Source organism: Myotis daubentonii, chromosome 6 (genome assembly GCF_963259705.1).
Source record: "Myotis daubentonii chromosome 6, mMyoDau2.1, whole genome shotgun sequence".
In the NCBI taxonomy this organism is placed as follows: domain Eukaryota; kingdom Metazoa; phylum Chordata; class Mammalia; order Chiroptera; family Vespertilionidae; genus Myotis; species Myotis daubentonii.
In genome coordinates this window covers 43957999-43977386 of record NC_081845.1, presented here as the reverse complement: position 1 = coordinate 43977386, position 19388 = coordinate 43957999, and the positions used below count along the sequence as shown (strand labels likewise).

At 43.2% G+C, this 19388-nt stretch overlaps 1 protein-coding gene across 6 annotated transcripts in view; it reads left to right on the top strand.

The window, feature by feature from the left end:
* Positions 1–6543: 6543 nt before the first annotated feature.
* The window catches only part of GRIK2 (glutamate ionotropic receptor kainate type subunit 2), a 567703-nt gene continuing 554858 nt past the window's right edge, over positions 6544–19388 (top strand). For 2 of the 6 annotated variants that reach the window (XM_059700853.1, XM_059700854.1), the window contains exons 1-2: positions 7289–7483; positions 11943–12349. In XM_059700853.1, coding sequence (XP_059556836.1) covers positions 12235–12349 — 115 coding nt within the window. In that variant the 5' untranslated portion in view covers positions 7289–7483; positions 11943–12234. Of the gene's footprint in view, positions 6736–6773; positions 7250–7288; positions 7484–11942; positions 12350–19388 lie in introns of those variants that run through there. The other 4 variants (XM_059700852.1, XM_059700851.1, XM_059700856.1 and 1 more) reach the window with 4 other exon arrangements.

Here is a 19388-nt window from a genome sequence, read left to right as displayed (position 1 = left end):
TAACTTACTCACTCTCTCCACTACCCTAACCATAACAGAACTTCTATCAAAGAGTGCCCCTGCTGATTTTGTCAGCTTTTACCACCCCTCTTTGACTCTTTGTGTCCTCACTTCACTCCTTAGCCAGCTTGGATTACAGGGTCCATCATTAAAAGCACAACCTTGCATCACATTTAACTCAATTATCCCCATACCTCTTCATCACACTTGCCTGGCAAAACCTAAACTCTGCTTAAATACAACTCCTCACCTACTCTAAACCTGCATTTGTGCACTAAAAATGACTAAAGGAAAGCCCATAACCATGATCACTGATTAGATTCTTGACCATTAACTTCCAGTGGCACAGAGTGTTGACCAACTATCAACTATATTTCATTGTCTTATCACTTTTCCATTCTCCTAAATGGCATTTTTACACTCTCTATTCTCCTTAAACATCTAATACATTCTCCCCCACTCAAGGTCTTCAGCATATTTTTTTTTCTTACTTTATGAAGACAATATACAGAATAACAAGATCTTACATCCTCTTCCAGTTCCTATTTTTCTCCTTCCTTTTCCTTCCCTTCCTTAAAAAATTCAGTACTAAACCTATTAAGTGGGACCAAGCAAGCAGGCATCTGCATGGGAGTTAGGATGTCAGGAGCCAGGTGATGGCAAGGAAGGTGTTAGTGGAGCAGATAGCACAGCGTGGGGCTGTGGAAGGCAGGTAGGAAAAGTATATTCTCAGCACTACACTTACAAAACAGTTTATTTACATTTGTACATATATTCTGCCTCCTCTCCTATTACTTGCATTAATTGAGCCCTTTATTGAAGACCAACTCCACTGCTTGTGTACTAGATTCCATCTCTTCTTTGGCATCGGTTTATCCCACTGACACTTACCCTCTCACTTTAGAGTAAAAATTCCTTTAAAAAATTCCTCTACCTCTCTAATTTATTTCAGGCATGTTTTAATTCCACCAGTACTCCAAAACTGCTCTCATCAAGGTCAGTAATGCTTTCCACATCATGTAATCAAATGACCAATTCTTGGTGTCCACTCATTTGACCTATCAGCAGCATTTAATATAGCTGAATACTTACTCATTTGGGGAAACATTTCTTTTCACCAGGCTTCTGGAAAAATCTTGGTTCTCCTTCTACCTCAGTGGTTCTATCTTATGTGCTATTTCATTTTCATCTCAATGTTTACACTTTGGAACAACTCATTGCTCAATCTTGAGAACCCCCTCACTTCTTTGTCTACATTTATCCCTAGATTATCTCATTTGTTTCATAACTCTGTGAGCTGATGACTTGCAAATGTACACCTATTCTCTGAACTCCAGACCTATTTTACACAGCTGTCTATTCAGCATCTCTACCTAGATGATTAATGTATGTCAGAAACCTAATATGTCCAAATCCCCACTTATTATTCATCCAATGCCCTCCAAACCTGCTTCTCCTGTAATTTTCCTCATCTCAATAAATAACTGCATTTCCTAGTTGCTCAGGCTAAAAACCTTGGTGTAATTCTTCATTTTATCTATTATCAAATTCTTTCAGCTTCACTTAGAAATATATCTAGACCTGGCCGGTGTGGCTCAGTGGTTGAGTGTTGACCTATGAACCAGGAGTTCATGGTTCCATACCTGGTTGGGGCACATGCCTGGGTTGCAAGCTCAGTTCCCACTGTGGGGCATGCAAGAGACAGTCGATCAATGATTGTGTCTCATCATTGACGTTTCTATCTCTCCCTCTCCCTTCCTCTCTGAAATCAATAACACACACACACACACACACACACACACACACACACACACACACAAGAAATATATTTAGAATCAGACCATGTTTTACCATCCCATGCCTCTATCCTGGTCTTGTCCACAGTTTACTGTTATTTGGATATTAAAGTAGCTCCCTAACTGGTTGCTTTGATTCCACCCTGGCCTTTATTAAGTGTAATCTATTTTAATAAAGCACCCAGAATTGTCTTTTAACATTTTTATCAGGTTGTACCTTTCCTTCCATGGCCCTGGCTGTCTTCAGAGAAAAATCCCCAGGCTCCCTAGGACATGTCCCTCTGCTCCTCTTTGACTGGATTTTCTAGAATCTCCTGTCTCTCCTCTGGGAATTGGATTATTTGCTCCTCCTTCAGGGCTTTATACTTGTTCCAACTACAGGACCTTTACACTTGCTGCTTCCTCTGCCTGAGATCTTCTTCCTACAAATAGGCGCATGGCTCTGTCTCTTACGTCCTTCAGATTTCTATTCAAATGTTAACTAATTAGAGAGACCTGCCCTGACCACCCTATGTAAAATCACCCTTGCCCCATTCCTGTCCTCCCAACATGCCTATTCTGCTTACACTGTTTATTTTTCTCTATAACACTCCTTGCTGTGTGCCATCTTGTATATTTGCTTGTACCCTTGTTATCGTCTATCTTCCTTCCACTAAACTGAAAGCTCAGTGAGGGCAGGGGTTTTGTTTAGTTTTACTAGCTGTTTACAGGCTGTTTTACTAGCACTATAGCCATTCCCAACAAACAGTAGGCACTCAATGTATTGAGAGGTTTCAGAAATAAACAATTGATCTCTTCCTCCAAGGGCAGATATTAATTATTCTGAGAGAAAAATCCATTAAGCCATAAGTGTCAACACCTCAGTGTAATTTATGTCCAATTACAGCTAAAACAACTTGAGGGAAAGAAGACAGGTGGGAATCAGGACACCTGGGATCTAGTTCTGGAACTGTCCTTAGCCCACTGTGTGACTCTAAGTGTCCATTTTGGGGTTTAGATTTCATCACCTATAAAATGATGTTGTTGAACTAGATTAGGGGTTCTTGGCCTGGGGTCTAGGGACTCCTCATCAGCCTACAATGGGCTTCAGGAGACAAGTGCATTTCCTATTGGTGTATGCAAAATTTTGAGGCTATGGCACATGTGTACATTTCTTTTCCAGATGACAGGAAGGTTTGTGACCCTGAAATGGAGAAGAAGTCCTTGAAGTCTGTTTTAGTCCTAACTTTATATGATTCTAAGTTTTGAAAAGAGGATGACAGAAGACAGCCTGATGCCACTGTACAGCTGGAAGGCATTCTCAGTTCTGCCACATCCTGAGAAAGTTCTCTCTGTCACTTGGGTTTTTGTCACTTTGTAAAATGAGGGCATTGGACTAGATGACCCCAAATAATACCTGTAATTCTATATTCAACTCAAACCAAACCAAAGCCAAGACATAAAAAAAATGTGGTAGTAAGCTTGGGAAGTCAGATTGGTCCCTGCTGGGTCCTCAGGAGTCAGAATCCCAGACCTGTGGTGGTTCCTGTGTAACACTAGCTCAATAACCTTCGGAAAAATGGAAGGTTGAGTCTTAGGGATGATTGGAAATGGAGAAGAAAAAGCTTCACTGCTTCCCCCAAAGAGAATTGGGGGCTGATTCCCTAAAGTTTAACCTCATAAATCCTGAAATAAATGATGGAAAAGATCTCTTTATAGTGTTGGAGAATTTTCTTTTGATGGGTTAAAGAGGTGTATACAGTCCCTTGTTAGTCTACTTTTCTTATTAGAATCCAGATAACGTTTTGTTACTGAGGAAATACATTTGTCACATGTATAATTTTGATTTGTTCCACTCTTCTCTCAGCTCTCTCCCCCTGGCCTCATGCCTTTGCTAGTAGTGCCTATTTTTTTCTTTAAAAAAAAGTTTTTTTTTTTAAGTATTACATATGTCTCCTTTTCCCCCCATTGACCTCCCCCTATCCACCCTAAGCCCCTAGCACATGCCTTCACCCTCCTAGTGTCTGTGTCTATTGGTTATGCTTATATGCATGCATACAAGTCCTTTGGTTGATCTTTTACCACCCTTCCCCCGCCACCTTCCCACTGAAGTTTGACAGTCTTTTTGATGCTTCTTTGTCTCTATCTATTTTTGTTCATCAGTTTATGTTGTTCATTATATTCCACAAATGAGTGAGATCATGTGATATTTACCTTTCTCTTACTGGATTATTTCACTTAGCATAATGCTCTCCAGGTCCATCCATGCTGTTGCACATGGTAAGAATTCCTCCTTTTTTACAGCAGCGTAGTATTCTATTGTGTAGATGTACCACAGTTTTCTAATCCACTCATCTGCTGATGGGCACTTAGGCTGTTTCTAAATCTTAGGTACTGTAAATTGTGCTGCTATGAACATAGGGGTGCGTATAACCTTTCTGACTGGTGTTTCTGTTATTTCTTTTTTTATATGTGTCCCGTTTGCTCTGGAAAATAGATTTGTGACTGGGTTTGGAAGAACACACACAGCACTTAGAGGATGGCGATTGAAGCCTCTCCTTCCCCAGATACAATGTGGTCCTGGGGACAACAGTATGGAAGGTGGAAGGTTGATACCAGCATTGCCCTCCTTCTTTCATTCAGCACCGACTGCCTGCCAAACCCTATGCTGAACACTTACAGCCAAAGGAGACATGGTCCCTGCTCTACATCTCAGTCACCACAAAACAAAGCTGGATTTGCATTGGAATCCACTGGTCCCAGGATTTTGCTCCCCCCTCCCCATAAGTGGGGAGGCTGTGTCCTATGATAAGGGGAGTGTCTTTGGCCCGCAGACAGTTGTCTACATTACTCCTGCGGGGCAATGGGCCTGAATGCGGTATTTTCTTTTTTCAGGGGCCTGGCCCAAACTCTGCTGTGCCTCCAGGGCCCATTAGGCTGCAGGTCACAGTAGCTGGAGCCCAGGCGCCCAGAGCCAGTCACGGGTCTGTGCTGCCTGCTCCCTGAGTCACAATGGAGTCATTGACTATTTATTTACTCAGCACAACAAGGCCGCTGTTGACTTAATTACTGGAGCCTCCCTGCCACCCTTGGGATCTTTAAATGACTAAGGGACTTTCTATTGCCACTAACTCACCCCTCCTTAACCTCTGTAAGTCCCCAGTCTCCCTCACATGGGAGGGCTCAGTTGGCATGTAGGGGGCACGGAGAGCCAGTAGTCCTGGTGGAGAGGGCAGAGACTGGTGGTTTTCCTTGGGAGCTGGGTAGTGGTTGGCAGGGCTGACTGAGTCTCTGTGTTTCAGGGCTGGGCTGAGGCAGGCACTAGCCCTGGGATGTGGAGGGTGGCAATGATGCGCCAGGTTCTGGCGTGGGCTGAACTCTATGAGAAGCAACCAAAGGACAAAGGCTTGCCTCCAGTCACAAGGACAGCTGGTCTCTGGAGACACAGTTTTTCACTTAAGGCCGTTGGAATTAGAGATTGGAAGTCAAGACTGGCACCGTATGCAGCCCGTTTGAAAATTACCCCCCTTCCTGCTTCTGCTCAGTTTCACTTAAACCTCCTCTCTAATAGCTACTCCATAACTTCCTCTGGGGGCAACTTGCAAAATCTCTGCTCTAGTTAATATTGTAGGGACGAAGATAAAACAGCAAAGGTATTGAATAGCTGTTGACTTTTCTGACCCGAAGGAGCGGAAATGGGACATTGTTTGCAAAATGGACACAGAAAACAGGGGGGTGAGGGCATGAGTGCGGAGGAGTGAGGGAACAATGAGGGATAAGGAGACACATGTAATACTTTCATCAATAAAGAAAAAATAAAAATAAACAGTGGAAGTAAGAAAAAAAAAAAAAAGCTGATGTTCTTCCTGAGACACTGGGGCAGCCAGGTGTGCAAGCCGCCAGCGGCCCCTCCCTCCCTGGAAGCAGAGTTGCGGGAAGATTCAGGGAGGTTGGTACCATCCCACTTCGGGCCTTTTAAAAAGTCCTTTAGAGTACTTAGACCTGAGGCCAGCCAGGCCTGAACTGCTCCCCGGATTTCTTTCTCCAGCCTTTGAACTGCGACCTCCAGTGCGGCGGCGACTATCTGGTCTCAAACCAAACTTCTTTCTGTACTTTAGATAGGGAGTTCAGGGATGTGGGGGGAAGGAGGAGTCTGCCATTAAGGCGCCAGGCGGGCACCAAGACTGCCTTCCCATCCTCGGACCCTGGGAGAAGTCCCTTTCAGGAAAGGAGTCAGAGGGAGGCGCCTAAGGGGACGGGGAATGAGAGGGGAGTGTGCAAACCGGTGGGGGTGCAGGTGAGGCGCAGGTCAAGATCTATCTGGTGGACCTCAAAGGGAAATGGCAGTACTTGGACCCAAAGGGCCACTTTAGAGACTACAAGCTGCTCCCCAAATGCAGGCAGCAGAGAAGTTTCGTTGCTATGGTTTCAGAGAGGTTTACAAGTCACCACCCAGAACCCAACGAGCTGGGTCTCCTTATGCATGTCACCACCCAGGGCCAGGCAAATTCCCTGGCGATTCGCATCATCGCTCCCTGACCCAGCCTCTTGTTCCCGGTCCTCCCATCCCAGACCCAGCTGGGGTGTGCGCTGGTTGCGGGGATTCCTAACGTCTAAGTCTGGGGGCGCCCAGATTTCTCGCACTTTCGCTCCCGCTGTCCACTGCGCTGGCACCCTCTTGGCCGCGGCGGTCCGGAACGTGCAGGAGCTGCGGGGGGCAGAGGGGGGAAAGGAGCGCGGCGCCTTTAAAGCAGGAGGCGCGGAACCCCCGCCAGGAGGCGTGTCTGTCTCAGCAGCCGCCGCAGCTTTACGGTCTCCGTCTCCGCCGTCACTCGCGCTCGCTCGGCGCCCGCGGCTGCGCTCCTCCGTCCGCGAGCCTGGGACTTCCCGCCGGACCTCCTCGGGCTGCTCCTCCCCAAGGACCACCCCTCCCCCCCGCCCATCTCCCCCCCAGCGAAAGGTAAGGACTCCCTCCGGGTGGGCTCCGACCTGGGCTGCCTTCCAAAGAGTGCGTTCCCCTTCCCACGGGGACAGGAGGGAGCAGGGGCGGGCGAGCGGGGCTCTCCGCCTGGAGAGGAAGAAAGCGAGGAGCGGCGCGGCGGAGCCCGTGCGCTTGGGGCACCCGCCAGATCGGTGCCCTGCAAGTGGCTTTGTCCCGCTCGCGGCAGCCAGTTCCCATCAAGGATGCCACGGGCTCGGCTGGCCGCGGGCGCTCCGGCTCTCCGCGCAGAATAATTTCTTGAGCGGACGTGTTGGGAAGTGGCCTCCGCCACGGGACTCGCGCGAGGCGAAGAGACACAGATGGCCAGAAGCTGTGTGTCTGCCTGCGGGTCTGAAGAGCTCCCCAGCCTTCCTTCCCTTCTCCCATTCTCCCAATGACCAGGCTCCCTAGTTCTACCCCTAAAAGCAGACATCCCTGTTAACCGCGGCCACTATTGCGAGCTTCTGAGACACTCGGAGGGCGGCCCGTTAGGGTAAGGGGAGTAGTGTCACCAGGGTGGATGGCCAACCTCAAGAACTTTTAAGGACACTCTCTCAGCCCCTGGAATTTTTACCTTCCGGTAGTTCTTTACCAAACAACAGGACCCAACTGTGGTCCTTAGAAGGATTTCCAACTTAGGGAATACTAGGGGATGTTAGAAAACTTATCACTACTCTACTTTTGGTAACAAACAGATTGCCTTCTGTCGTTTCTTCATCTTCATACTGTAAGTATTCTCTCAACAGAAGTTACCTTGCGGGTTAATTATTCTTTTCCTTTCACAAGAGACTATTGATTCATTTGAATCTTAGGCTTAGTATACTGGAAGATATTTCAGTCTTGACTTGTCTAAGTTTATTACCTTATAACTTTTTTTATAGGAATCATTTTTGTCACCACCAGGGCAGCTTCTAGAGGCCTTAGGAACTTCTTAATTAAACAAAACAAAACAAAACAAAACAAAACAAAACAAAACAAAACAAAAAACCCAAGAAGTACCAAAGGAAGGTGATAGAGAATAAGTGGTGCCTAGAAATCTTACCTGTTTGTTTTCTTCTATTTAAACCCATTGGAGATTGCACAAGCTGAAATGAAAAGAAAAAGGTTCCAGGGCCTGTAAATCTATTCCAATTTAGTTTCTTAATTAAGATATACTTCTTTTTGGCATCAAAAATTTAATTAAAACTCTAAATGCTATTAATCATCAATGCAGCAGAATGTTGGTAGAATACCTGATGTGTTGAGAATCACAAGGGGTTGCATAGCATAGCTTTCATAGTTAAGAAGAGGGAAGCACAAGTATGCAACAGTATGGTTTTAACTGGCATCAGCTCCCACTTTATTCTCTGGCACCTCTAACATCATGGATGAACAGGCTGTTTATTTTAGCTTAGCTTCAATACAACAGGCCACATGCATGGAAGACTAGGTCAAGTGTTACTATAAGATGAGGTTTCTTAAAAAAAAAAAAAAAAGATGAGGTTTCTTATATGTCACATAATAAGCAGGACAAGTTAAGTGGAATTCCTACAAAGAATTCCATGTGAAAAATTTAAATATAGATATGGTATGGAAGAACCTCTGAAACAGCTTTGAAATTCAGATTGTCCTGGGATTATGTATGTGCTGTTTCTTGCAGAAGGTATCTAAACATTGTGCTGTGAGGATTATCACACATTTGTTCTTGCCCCAGCAGGTGGCAGCTAACTAGGATACGATTCATTTTCACTGGGAGAATAGAAAAATAAAATTGATTCTCAAGTAATAGTGCCCCCAAATAAGAGGTCATTAGTGTCAGTAAATATAAAAATACAGCGAAAGATGAAGCTAAGGGCTTTTTGTTGTTGTCGAAACAAGCTTTGCATGAACATGATAAGCATTTTGTTCCCTGGTAATTTATCACAGGCTTGATACCTCTTCGTGTCAGCAGTCTGCATTTTTTTGAGCCTTACTTTTAGACACAGCTCCTCTCTGTGTGTACATATATGGGTGCATTTGCCGTTTGTCACCTCTGCTTTGACCTTGGAACCTACAGAGCTTTGGCTCCTAGTATAAAGGTTGCCATATGGTTAGAGTGAGAAAAAATACAATCATGGAATAAAGTGCATAAATTTCACTTATTACAAAATGTATAGGATCTCCTGACACCAAATAGTATTTATTTGTTTTGTTTTTTTGTTTTTTGTGTTTTTGAACAAATTATAAAACTGACACAGTTTTAAAAAGATTTAAATCTGGTCAGTGAATACTATATAATGATTTTGTCCATCCTTCATATAGCCCCAGAACTATGATGTATATTATAAGTATTGGGGAGAAACTTGTAATTATTTAAAAATTGCCGTACTATAGGCATCTTTTACACCAAATCATTCTGTTCTAGTATTTGGAATGTAATTTTAGGGTTTTTGTTGTTGTTCCTTTCGCCCTGGGAGTGAGTGACATTTAGTGAGAAAAAATGAGAATTAATCTGATTACCCTCATAACAGATGGAAATCTGCAGGTGGAGAATTCTAAAGCAATAATTAAGTGCATGTTTTAGAAATGTCTTTAGCCACTGGACATCGACAGCATGCTATTCAGTATTCTGAATTCTTGGTGGTCTTTCAGGATTTTTTTTGTACTGTGAAATAAGTAGTTTAGTGTTCATGAGGGAACTCAGTTATTGTAAATGGCTTTTGTAGTAGTATGCCCTGGAAGGGGATGGCTATTGGCACATCCTGGGTATGCCAAGCAATCCCAGTAAGTCACACTGACATATACACACAACACAGTTGATAAAAAACCCTTTTGACGATGCGAACAATGCAATAATTCAAATTCACAGACTCTGTGTAGTAGAAATATGCACATTGCTACTTCAAATGGTACATTACCCATTCAATGTACCACTTTCAATGTACTACTCCAGAATAGAATAAATCTATGTCTGAAGCGCTGTCCGCGGTCCTGAAGAAAGGTTGCCTCCTGCCTTGCAGTTCAATTGGACAGGTGGAGTTGTGTGTGGTGTTGAAACCTTTCAGATTCATTGATGGATGTAAATGAATCTAATTTAGCATATGTGAAAAATTGGTTCTTTGGGGACCAATTAATAGTAAAGAAATTATGATAGACTTTCAACTGTTTAATTTACTGTGTAAGAACTTCATGAATCTGGAAGCTTGATCTTTCACTTTTCCAACTAGACATCTAATAAATAATTCCACAAAACTACATAGTTTAGAATGCTAGTTTTAAGCAGAGAAGTTATAACTGCAATGTCAAATGCCATTATGTTAGCAGAATACACGAAAAAGAAGTGCCATAGTATATTTGTTTTCTCAGGTTTCATTAAATGCCAACTACACTGCAGAATTGCAGTATTTTGATTAGTCACAACATTCTATTTTCAGGTATTAGTTATAAATTATATTGAAAGATTAAAAAAATAAAAATATTTATTGTTTCCTTCACAGTCATTATTATCTCTGCTGGAATCAAAAAGAGAAAAGAATGAATAGGATGGAATAAATGAGACAGCAAATACAAGACAGAACATGTTGGGCTGTACATGCCTACAAGAGACATTTTAAACATGGACTGAAGGAGTCGCTAGATACCCTTAGTTTTAGCACAAGGTGTTCCTTTTAAAGTGCTCAGATAGTCAAATTTTTTGATTGAACTGCCTGCTACACTGCAGAACTAGCCATTCATGATACTTATTTTTGACACTGCAGTTATGCCTCCATCTTAAAAATAAAATCAATGCCCACTTAATGCCTTTGCAAAATTAGGTTTATTTTCAAATAAGCATTTTATAGTGTCATAAGAAAAAATATATTGAAGGAATCATTATGGTGGAATGAAAACATTTCATTGTTTTCCTTTCTGGAGGAAAGATTACTTATATCACAATTTAAAATTAGATATTCTTCAAATAGGGCATTTTATATTTTTTCATAAGGTTTAACCTAATGCCCTGTTAGTTGGTATGAAAAAGAGGTTAATTTTAAGATACAGGCTTAGCAGTTTGCCTCTTTTGCTTCTTGATCACTTAATAATATATATATATAGCAATATGTTTATTACTACCCATCTTGCTTTCACTTACTAATGTAAAATATCAGGATTAGACATTTTTATCTGTATATGCATGGAAGAGAGCATATTAACTATTTCAACAGTAAAATGTATTTCAATAGAAAATATATTTCTCTGTACTTTTTTTCCTTGACTAAATTGCCACTTATGAAAGCCAAGACAGTCACTGCCTGGGAACTCTTAATTATTCTGACCAGAATACTAGAAAACAATAAAGCATTTTTACACAAAGCTGTAACAGTGTTGCTCAAGTCATAATCTCACGTTCCACCTTTTAAATAAAATATTCCATTCCAAAAATCCTAAGAAGAAGTTTGGGAAAAAATTACTGAAGACTTTGGAGTTGGCTGCACCAATTTACATGGTCTTTTTACATATGCACAGTTATTTTAGATGAGCTAAAAATGGGTGGGAAAATATTATTATTTCATTTTAATCCAACATTTTCCCCCCTCAAAGGCCACTTGAAGAACCCTACTTTTATTCCTGGTTAGTAATCAAGGAATGTCCCACTCAAGTTTTAAATGATTATCTTCACTTCTCCAACTGCACTCCAATCTCTGTTCATTCCTGGACAAAATTTTAAAAGTATAACTAAGACCCTCTTTTTAACCTAAACACAAATTACATTTGCAATAAATTCCTTTGTCTGACATCACTTCCTTTTTTACAACTCCTAGGCAAAGTGACTTTGACTTAGCTTGTCCTGTCGTTTATTACAATTCATCAATTGATTGTAAGAAGTCCTCGTGCATATACTAGTCACTCTCTTGGCAAAGAGTCTTAGTGAAAAGAAAAACACTTTCCCCACGTAAATAAATCCGACTTCATTCTTGAAACTGAAGGCAGCTGATCACATCGGTTGCATAATAGATATTGGGAAGCTCGCTGGCAGGGAGCCGTAAGAGGCTAGCAGCTATCTCAATTTTTCTCACTTAATCTTGGCTTCACGTCAGAAGCTGTGCAGCAGTGCAGTAGAATAGGGCCTGGCAAAATCTTTGAGAGCAAAGCGCCTTTTGTGCGGGGGACTGTAGCTCGCTGCCGACGCCTCGGCCGTTTCCAAGGCTGGATTTCCTATTGATTTTTCTCCTCCTTTGCTTCTCCAGGCTCGCGCAGCCGGACATTGTGGGTGTGCGTGCTGGATTTCTCTCGGATGCTCCCGGACTAACATGGATGTCCCACCATCCCTTGCAGTGGAAGGTTGCTTCTTGGCGCAGTGAGTGAAGAACATGCAGCGATTGCTAATGGGTTTGGGAAGCGGAGACTCCTTCCTCTCTCTGTGACCATGCCTTGATCGTGCCTGCGGCCACCACTCGACACAGCCTCATTCCTACCCGAACCGGGAGCCTAACGCTAGATCCGGGAAGTGGGTGCCCCGCGTGTGGACACAGAAACACCATGAAGATTATTTCTCCGATCCTAAGTAATCCAGTCTTCAGGCGCACCATTAAACTCCTGCTCTGCTTACTGTGGATTGGATATTCTCAAGGAACTACACATGTATTAAGATTTGGTAAGAATTCCCCATCTCTCTCCAGCTCTGGGTGTCTGGCTCTGAGGCAGCGGATGTAAACAGAGGGTTCGCACCGCCCAGCGGGTGGGCTCCGTTCATCCCAACCTGTTCCACTGCGCCGTAGCCTCCGGGTTTTAAAGAAACCCCTAGGACCCTTTATTTCATCCCCCCCCCCCGTTTTCTTAAAAAAAAAAAATAAATAAAAGCAGCTGGAGGTTGAAGTGAGTGTCTGTGTTTGGTAGTCGCGGTCGCTGCCTGACCTCCCCGCACCGGGGGCGCAGCACCTTGGAGCCCACCTGTCTCCGCGGGAGCCTTCCGGGCTTGGCGGGCTGTGAGGTCCGCACGAACCAGCGCGCCAGGCTACGCACCTCTCAGCTTGCGGGGCTGATGAGTTAATACTTGCTAACTCTTAACTCTGGCGAGTTGCAGTCCCAGCGCTTCTTCCTGGGACCCGGACAGGTCCCTAAGTGAAAGGCAGACCAGCCCCTTTGCATTCTTTTGTCATCAGAGAGATTTTCCGGTTAATTTCACCACTAGCCCAATCCCTGGTGCCTTTAGAGCGGCGCGAAGCTCTTAAAAATATTGTTGTAAGGTTAAAGGGTCTACTTAGCTGGAGTGAAGTTGCGTCCGAAGAATAGGGTTTTGTTTGTTGTTAACTTGTGAGCCCTCCTCTCCTCGGGAAGCTGTCTCTCTGCTTGTCCTGGACTAGTAAATGATGAACAGTGATGATTGGGGCGGAGGGTAGTTGTGGATGGGAGTCTAAATCTTTATTTCACTGTGGCATGATAAAAGAGCCCAGGTAGCAGTTACATGTTAGGGGAATCCATTGCTTTCCTGAGGAATTGGGGTTTCCTGAGAGCACCAGGGAAAATCTAATCGTGAGACTTAAGTGGAAACACTGGTCAGAAGGTTTGCTTGGAAGAAATGAAGCCTGGGAAGAGCTCAGGTGCTCTTGATGGCCAATGGAGTTTTAGTAGGAGCAGAACTAGTCAGGGAAAGTTCCCTTAAGTAGATGAGCGAGAAAAGAATGCCAGCCCGGTAAATGCTTTCACTGTGGGTGCCTCCTTTGACAGTTCAAGTGGATTTAGACCAAAGAGTGTAGGAAACCATAAAATCCTGAGTATGTGCCTTTGAGATAAAAGCAGATACATTAAGTCACTCAGTCAAATTTAAATCGGAGTGATTGCCTGCATCTCCTGTTATGTCAACAGCTTCTTCTCTTTCCTCTCCCATGTGCCTTTTCTATAATGATAAAATTTATCATCTCTCTCAGGCTTTGTGGAACCAGGGTAGGAATGCTTTTCTCAAAAAAAGGGAGCCCTACTTTCCTCTTCTCCCACCCAATACAAAGACCTGGAGTCCAGAAGGCTGGTAATGACAAAAAAAAAAACACCACAACAAAACAAAAAAGACAATGGGTGATAACTGGATTCTTACTGTAGTAGTTTTCCTTCTTTTTTTCATGCCTTTAGATGGTACTTAAGCATGTTGCTGTTAGCAACAAGCGTCCGCAGGAATGCTTATTTCTTTGGATGAGATTAAACAGGTCCCTCTATCACTGGAAATGTGTGTGTGTGTTCAGCTGTTCTGTTCCGAGCATCTAAGTGCTACAATATGGTAGTTTTGCCAATATTTTGAGTAGTACAACCTACTTATTTGGAATATTGAGATCTCTTCTGAAGTGTGTTTGTGAATGAGTGTGCCTTAGTGTGTGTGTAGACTGGGTGGGGGGAAAAAAGGAACCCTGGCAGCTGGAAAACTGAACCAGTACTCTAAAGATTTAATTATTGCTGTTCTGGTCTTGCAGCACAATATTTGCTGAATCATTAGATTGTTACATTCGCTGATCATTTCATATCTTCATATTAAAATCTTGGCGACTGTAGCAGAGTGTGTAGCAGCTTTCCAAAAGAGCTGACACACACAAAAATACATTTTCCTAGACCAGTGCTTACTAAGAATCTCCTTAAGAAGTAAGGAAGTAGGTAAAGACCTTCCCACCAGTGCCTTGATACCCTAAACCAACAGCCCAGTTTCTAAAGAACCCGGTATTTTCTCCATTAACTTCAAACACCTTCCATGTGGAGGTCCATTTTCACTGAATTCTGACCTGAGCTGGCGGGGGGGGGGGGGGGGGTGCAGGACTGTGAACATTATAATCACTGGGGCATTTATTTCCCTGTTGAGGCTACTTTGATGCAAAGGTGGGAGTTTTGTTTTCGTCTGGGGAAAACATGTTTTGCGTGGAGTGTATGGTTGGCTGAACACATACCTGCCACTTTTGAGAAAGGTTATTTTCAACTTAGGCTGAAAAGGTGAACCAGGGTCTCGTCCCTGGCCCTGTGCCTTGGAAGGGAAGAGGTTGGAGTTGCTCCTGGAGCAGCTGCCCCTGGATAGCCACTGGGCGTGGGTGAGACCCACTGACTCTATGAGAAGGTGGCATCCAGCCCCTTCTTTCATCTCCCTCATCCACCCAGGTGTGGCTAGCAGTTGCCAACTGCCTCCACCACAGCAGTGCTATGGCAACCCCCATGCTCACCCACTCTATGTTGTCTGTCCTTTACCCCACTCCCACGCCTAGCTTCCCCTTTTACCAGCTCAGGGTACTCTTGCAGAGTCTTTCCAGTCTTCTCTCCTTTCTCCCCATCTATTCCCCTCCCCCCCCAACACACTTTGGCACAATGACTCCCCTCTAGTGCCCCAAAAAACTTGCACCCACTTGTACCTATGCTAGAGTGCTCCCTACTTCCCCATCCCAACCTACATGGCTCCATGTAGGGCTGCACACCGGGCCTACTCCTCAGCTGCTTCTTAGGGCACTCCTGGGCACTCCTGGGGGCAGCCTGGGGGGCAGCCCAGGGTCAGCTCCTCAGGAGGGGATGGCAGGCTTCTCGCCTTGGGTGTGGCAATTTCTGGGCTTCACCAGCTTGGCTTCTCCAGGGCGACCACCCAGGAGGCACCTTGTTAGGAGACAAGGTGGATCTTGGACAGTTAGATAAGTCAGTTACCCCAAGGCTGGTCTGGTCAGGCATTCTCCGCCAGCTTATCAGAGTGTGGAGGCCCTGGGATGCCCCCAGCTCAGCTTCTCCCCACTGCTCTAGCTTTGGGGCCCCAGTGTGCTATGGAAATGAGGCACCTTTGTTTATGGGAAGCTGCTCCCAGCCCTGCAGCTAGCCAGAGTGAGACAGGATCCTCAGTTGGGGGCATGGTCCCCAATTCCACTACCTCCCAGGTGAAAGTGGGTTCCGCAGGACTTCCAGATTTTTTTTGTTTTGTTATTTAGCTCCCTTCTCTTAATGTCTAAAGTGTGGGGAGGATTTGAAGCCGGCTCTGGATGGGGCTCTGTGCAGGGCTACCAGTCCTGCTTAGAGTTTGGGGACGTTGGCATTAAATGCCAGGAGCAAAGATAGCAACCCAAACTTTCGCACAAACTCATGGGCAGTTTTTTCCAAGATAGTTCTTTCCAAGGAGCTGAGCATGTGGTGGGCCACTTCTTCCCTTTAGCTGTTTCAACCTAGCTTTTCTCTTAAGCATGCCAGTAGGAAGCCTTTGTTAAAAGGTGTCCCAGGTGAGGCCCCCCCTTCCCCCTGGTCCCCATACAGGTCCAGGGTTTATAGCCTCCTTCCAGTGCATATGCCCAAGACGAAGGCAGCCAGCTCAGGGACAGCCCCATAATAAAACCCAGAGCCTGAGGAGGAACAGAAAGGGTTCCTATGGAAATCCCCCGATTTGCTGGACATCCCATGTGATCCCAGATATAAATAATTAGTAGCAGATGTACTACAACGTGGAGGAGTGTGAATGAATTGACTGAGCTTAGAAGCCGCCACTCTCAACAAGTTCTTTGAAAGAGATTTTTCTTCCTTTGGGAGGTGAAGTGGGCGGGAGGGAGGAGTGGTCTTACATCTGGAATCAGGGAAAGTGGCTCTCGGGAGGCAGGGATACAGCAATAGCGGCCACTGCCTGAAACAGATAAAGCCTGAACACCTGCTCAGCTGAGCTCTGGAAAGCAGGGGAGGGAAGTCTTTCCAAGAATCGCAAACACAACGGCCACAGTAAAAAAAAAAAAATCTATTTTCACATAAGTTCTCACTTATTCTTAAAGCTTCAAAGAATAACTCTGATGTGATCCATCAAGGGAGGCACACTCATTTCAGAAAACGACATTGAAAAATGATATTTTCGTCCTCCAGAAATAGCTCCCCTTTTCCATCCAGACACATGGAGCTCAACACATTTCCTGGCTTTGTGTGGTGGTCTTTCAGCAGTGAAAATGGGTTTCCATGTCAGGAGACATTTCTTCAGACAGACACCTTTGCTTTTTAGTTTAATTCAAGTGATCATTGCAGTGTGTTCATTCCCTGAATTCTCACATGACACTGTTTCCACATTTACTCAGCACAGGAAAGTTAATGTGAATTGCCCCCATGCAAAGGAGGAACTTGCCATGGACCGAACGTGGGGAGTAGTATTCACCATTAAATATAGTTTTGTTTATGAGAATGATGACAACCTTTGATTTTCTTTTAATTATCAGAATTTATGTAATAAAAATGTGCTCTTTTGTGATAGGAATTCGAGTGAGAGGAATTCATTTTCTCCTGTTGTTAGAATTTTACTGCGTTATTGTAGCACCAATTACATTTATTCCCTGGATAGTGTCAGTGTCCATTTTTTACACACCAAGTAGAAAGCAGTTCACTGTCAGTCAATGGTTTTATACTTATGCCATTGATCTACTGCATCTATACTGCCCGAATTTGTAGGAGATACTAGGTTTTCCACAGAAGGATGGTATGGAAACAGAATGGTTTGCTTTGCATTTGAGTGGTGAAGCTTTTATCTTCTATGCACTTTCAATTTTACCAGTTATTAAGGGAGTAGAAGTGCTTTAAATGAATCTTAAACCCTAAATCTTAGCATGAAAGGCAAGGTCAAAAGCTCCTGAACGGGAAGGAAGTAGGTGCACATCATCATTATTGACTAGTCTAGATTAAACACCGAAGGGGGAAATTTCAATCTGATAACGTCATAGGGCTTCCTGTTTTTCTTTGCTGCTTCTGCTGACAATTTTGTAAGGTAATTAAATTGGCTGATTGAAGTCACGGTGGTCATGGGGCGATAAAGACCATTTGGATTTAATGGAATTTAAAACAACAGAGCACTGAACACAACTCTTACCGAACAAGAATTTTAATGGCCCATTCCGGGTGCTGACTAAATAGAACGCCCTTAACAAGTTTAATGGAAAGGGCAAGGCAGATTAGTACTATATAGTCTTTATGGTTGAAGATTGGGGAATTAAAATTATCTCTTTAAAAGACTCATTAGTGCCTTATCAAGATTTAATGTAGGTTAAATAAACTTTCTTTAGACCTTCATCATATTCTGTGAACCTAGGTTTAGGACCAGGTTTCAATAAGAAAATAATTTTCAGAGCTAACTTATATGTCTCTCTTATTTGAAAAACAAAAGACATTTAACATTCTCTGAGAGTATATAGAGTGTTGAGGATAACTATTGATGATGAATTCTTTCTTTTCTGTAACTTTTTGCAAAGAACAAATTTGATTTGACTTTTAAAGTTTCATTATTGCTAATTTTTTTCTTATAAACAAAGCTAATCTGTAGTAGAGAAACTGCAGAGATAATAAATAAATGTTCTACTACAGTTTTAATAGTCATAGGTATTTGATCTGTTTTATGTTGTCATCTTAATCTTGTTCTTTTTTCTTACTGAAACTTTTGCATTGAAGGCTACCATACTTTAGTGTGTTCAGGTTCCTTCTGCTCGCAGAAAAAAGGGCAGTTCCTTGCTTTACATTGGGGCCACTGAAGGACAGTCAGTGCCAAGGTGAAAGTCAAGTTTCAGTCCCAGGAGAGATTGTTCTCTGCAGTTGTTTCTTGTCTTGTGGGATTGTCTACTCAAAGTTGCTAGATCCTTTGACTATTCAAGAAAAACCCTGAACCCAAGTTTTTATGTGAAAATCACTGAAGTTTTAATTGTACATAGTTGTAAAAACTGCTTAAAAAATTCGGAGTTGACCTAACCTAAAGCACTCAGCTACCCAGGTTGGATGTGGCTTCCCCTCCCAAAGGTGACCAGTTTTTACCCTCCACCCCCCCCCCCCCTCATTCCACAGGCTCTCTAAAATACCTGCTTTCCTCAATCCTTATTGATCCCCAAACAAGCAATGCTTATTTATCTCTTGCCTCACACCTTTAGGGCAAAGCACTTTAGATTGCATTATTTTTAAAGTGACAAAATTAGCTAATCTGATAAAACAAATGTGAGTGGCACATTAGAGAAGACCCTCAAAATCTTTCTGCACGATTTATCTTTCATTTTACTTTTATATTTGACCTTGGAGGCTCCTCGCCATTCATAGCTGCACTCAAATGTAGCATTTGCCTATAGATTGATTTAAACCCTTTCTTTCCTTAACTAAAAACGACTTCTTTTCTGCATTTAGTAATGAGCTGGGTCACTAAACAGTAGGGCTATGTGTAAAGCTATTAAAAGGTCTGGGAAGTTGAGACTTTCAGATATTTTCCCTACTGGTACATGTAATTCTGTCTTTCCTTTTGGTTAAGCATTTGCCCTGCTCCATGGCCTTGTTTTGAGACAAGTATATTCTGGAAGGGAGAGCACTGTAAAGTTAGGATGAGTTTATTAGATCAATCGATTCTGTCTGTAACAGAGATGCTCAGATACAAAAGAAAATATCAGTTGCCCAAGGAAGTACTGAGTGATTAGCACTGATATGAAGCGGGAGGCTGAGGAAAAAGAGAGAAGCCATTTAATACAGTCTTTTCTAGATTTACTGCCAGACATAACAATGCTTTATAAATTGATCTTTTTGCTTGAATTAGTCCAAATCTTTGAGTGTATATGATTATCTTAAATAAGATGTCAGTGATATTTGTACATTGCTATTGATATATCTCCTCCCAATCAAAAGGATTTTTAAGTGCTTTTCACACTCTTTTAAACCAATACCAGTAAGTTACTTTTCTGTCATTGAGCAAGTGTTTGGAA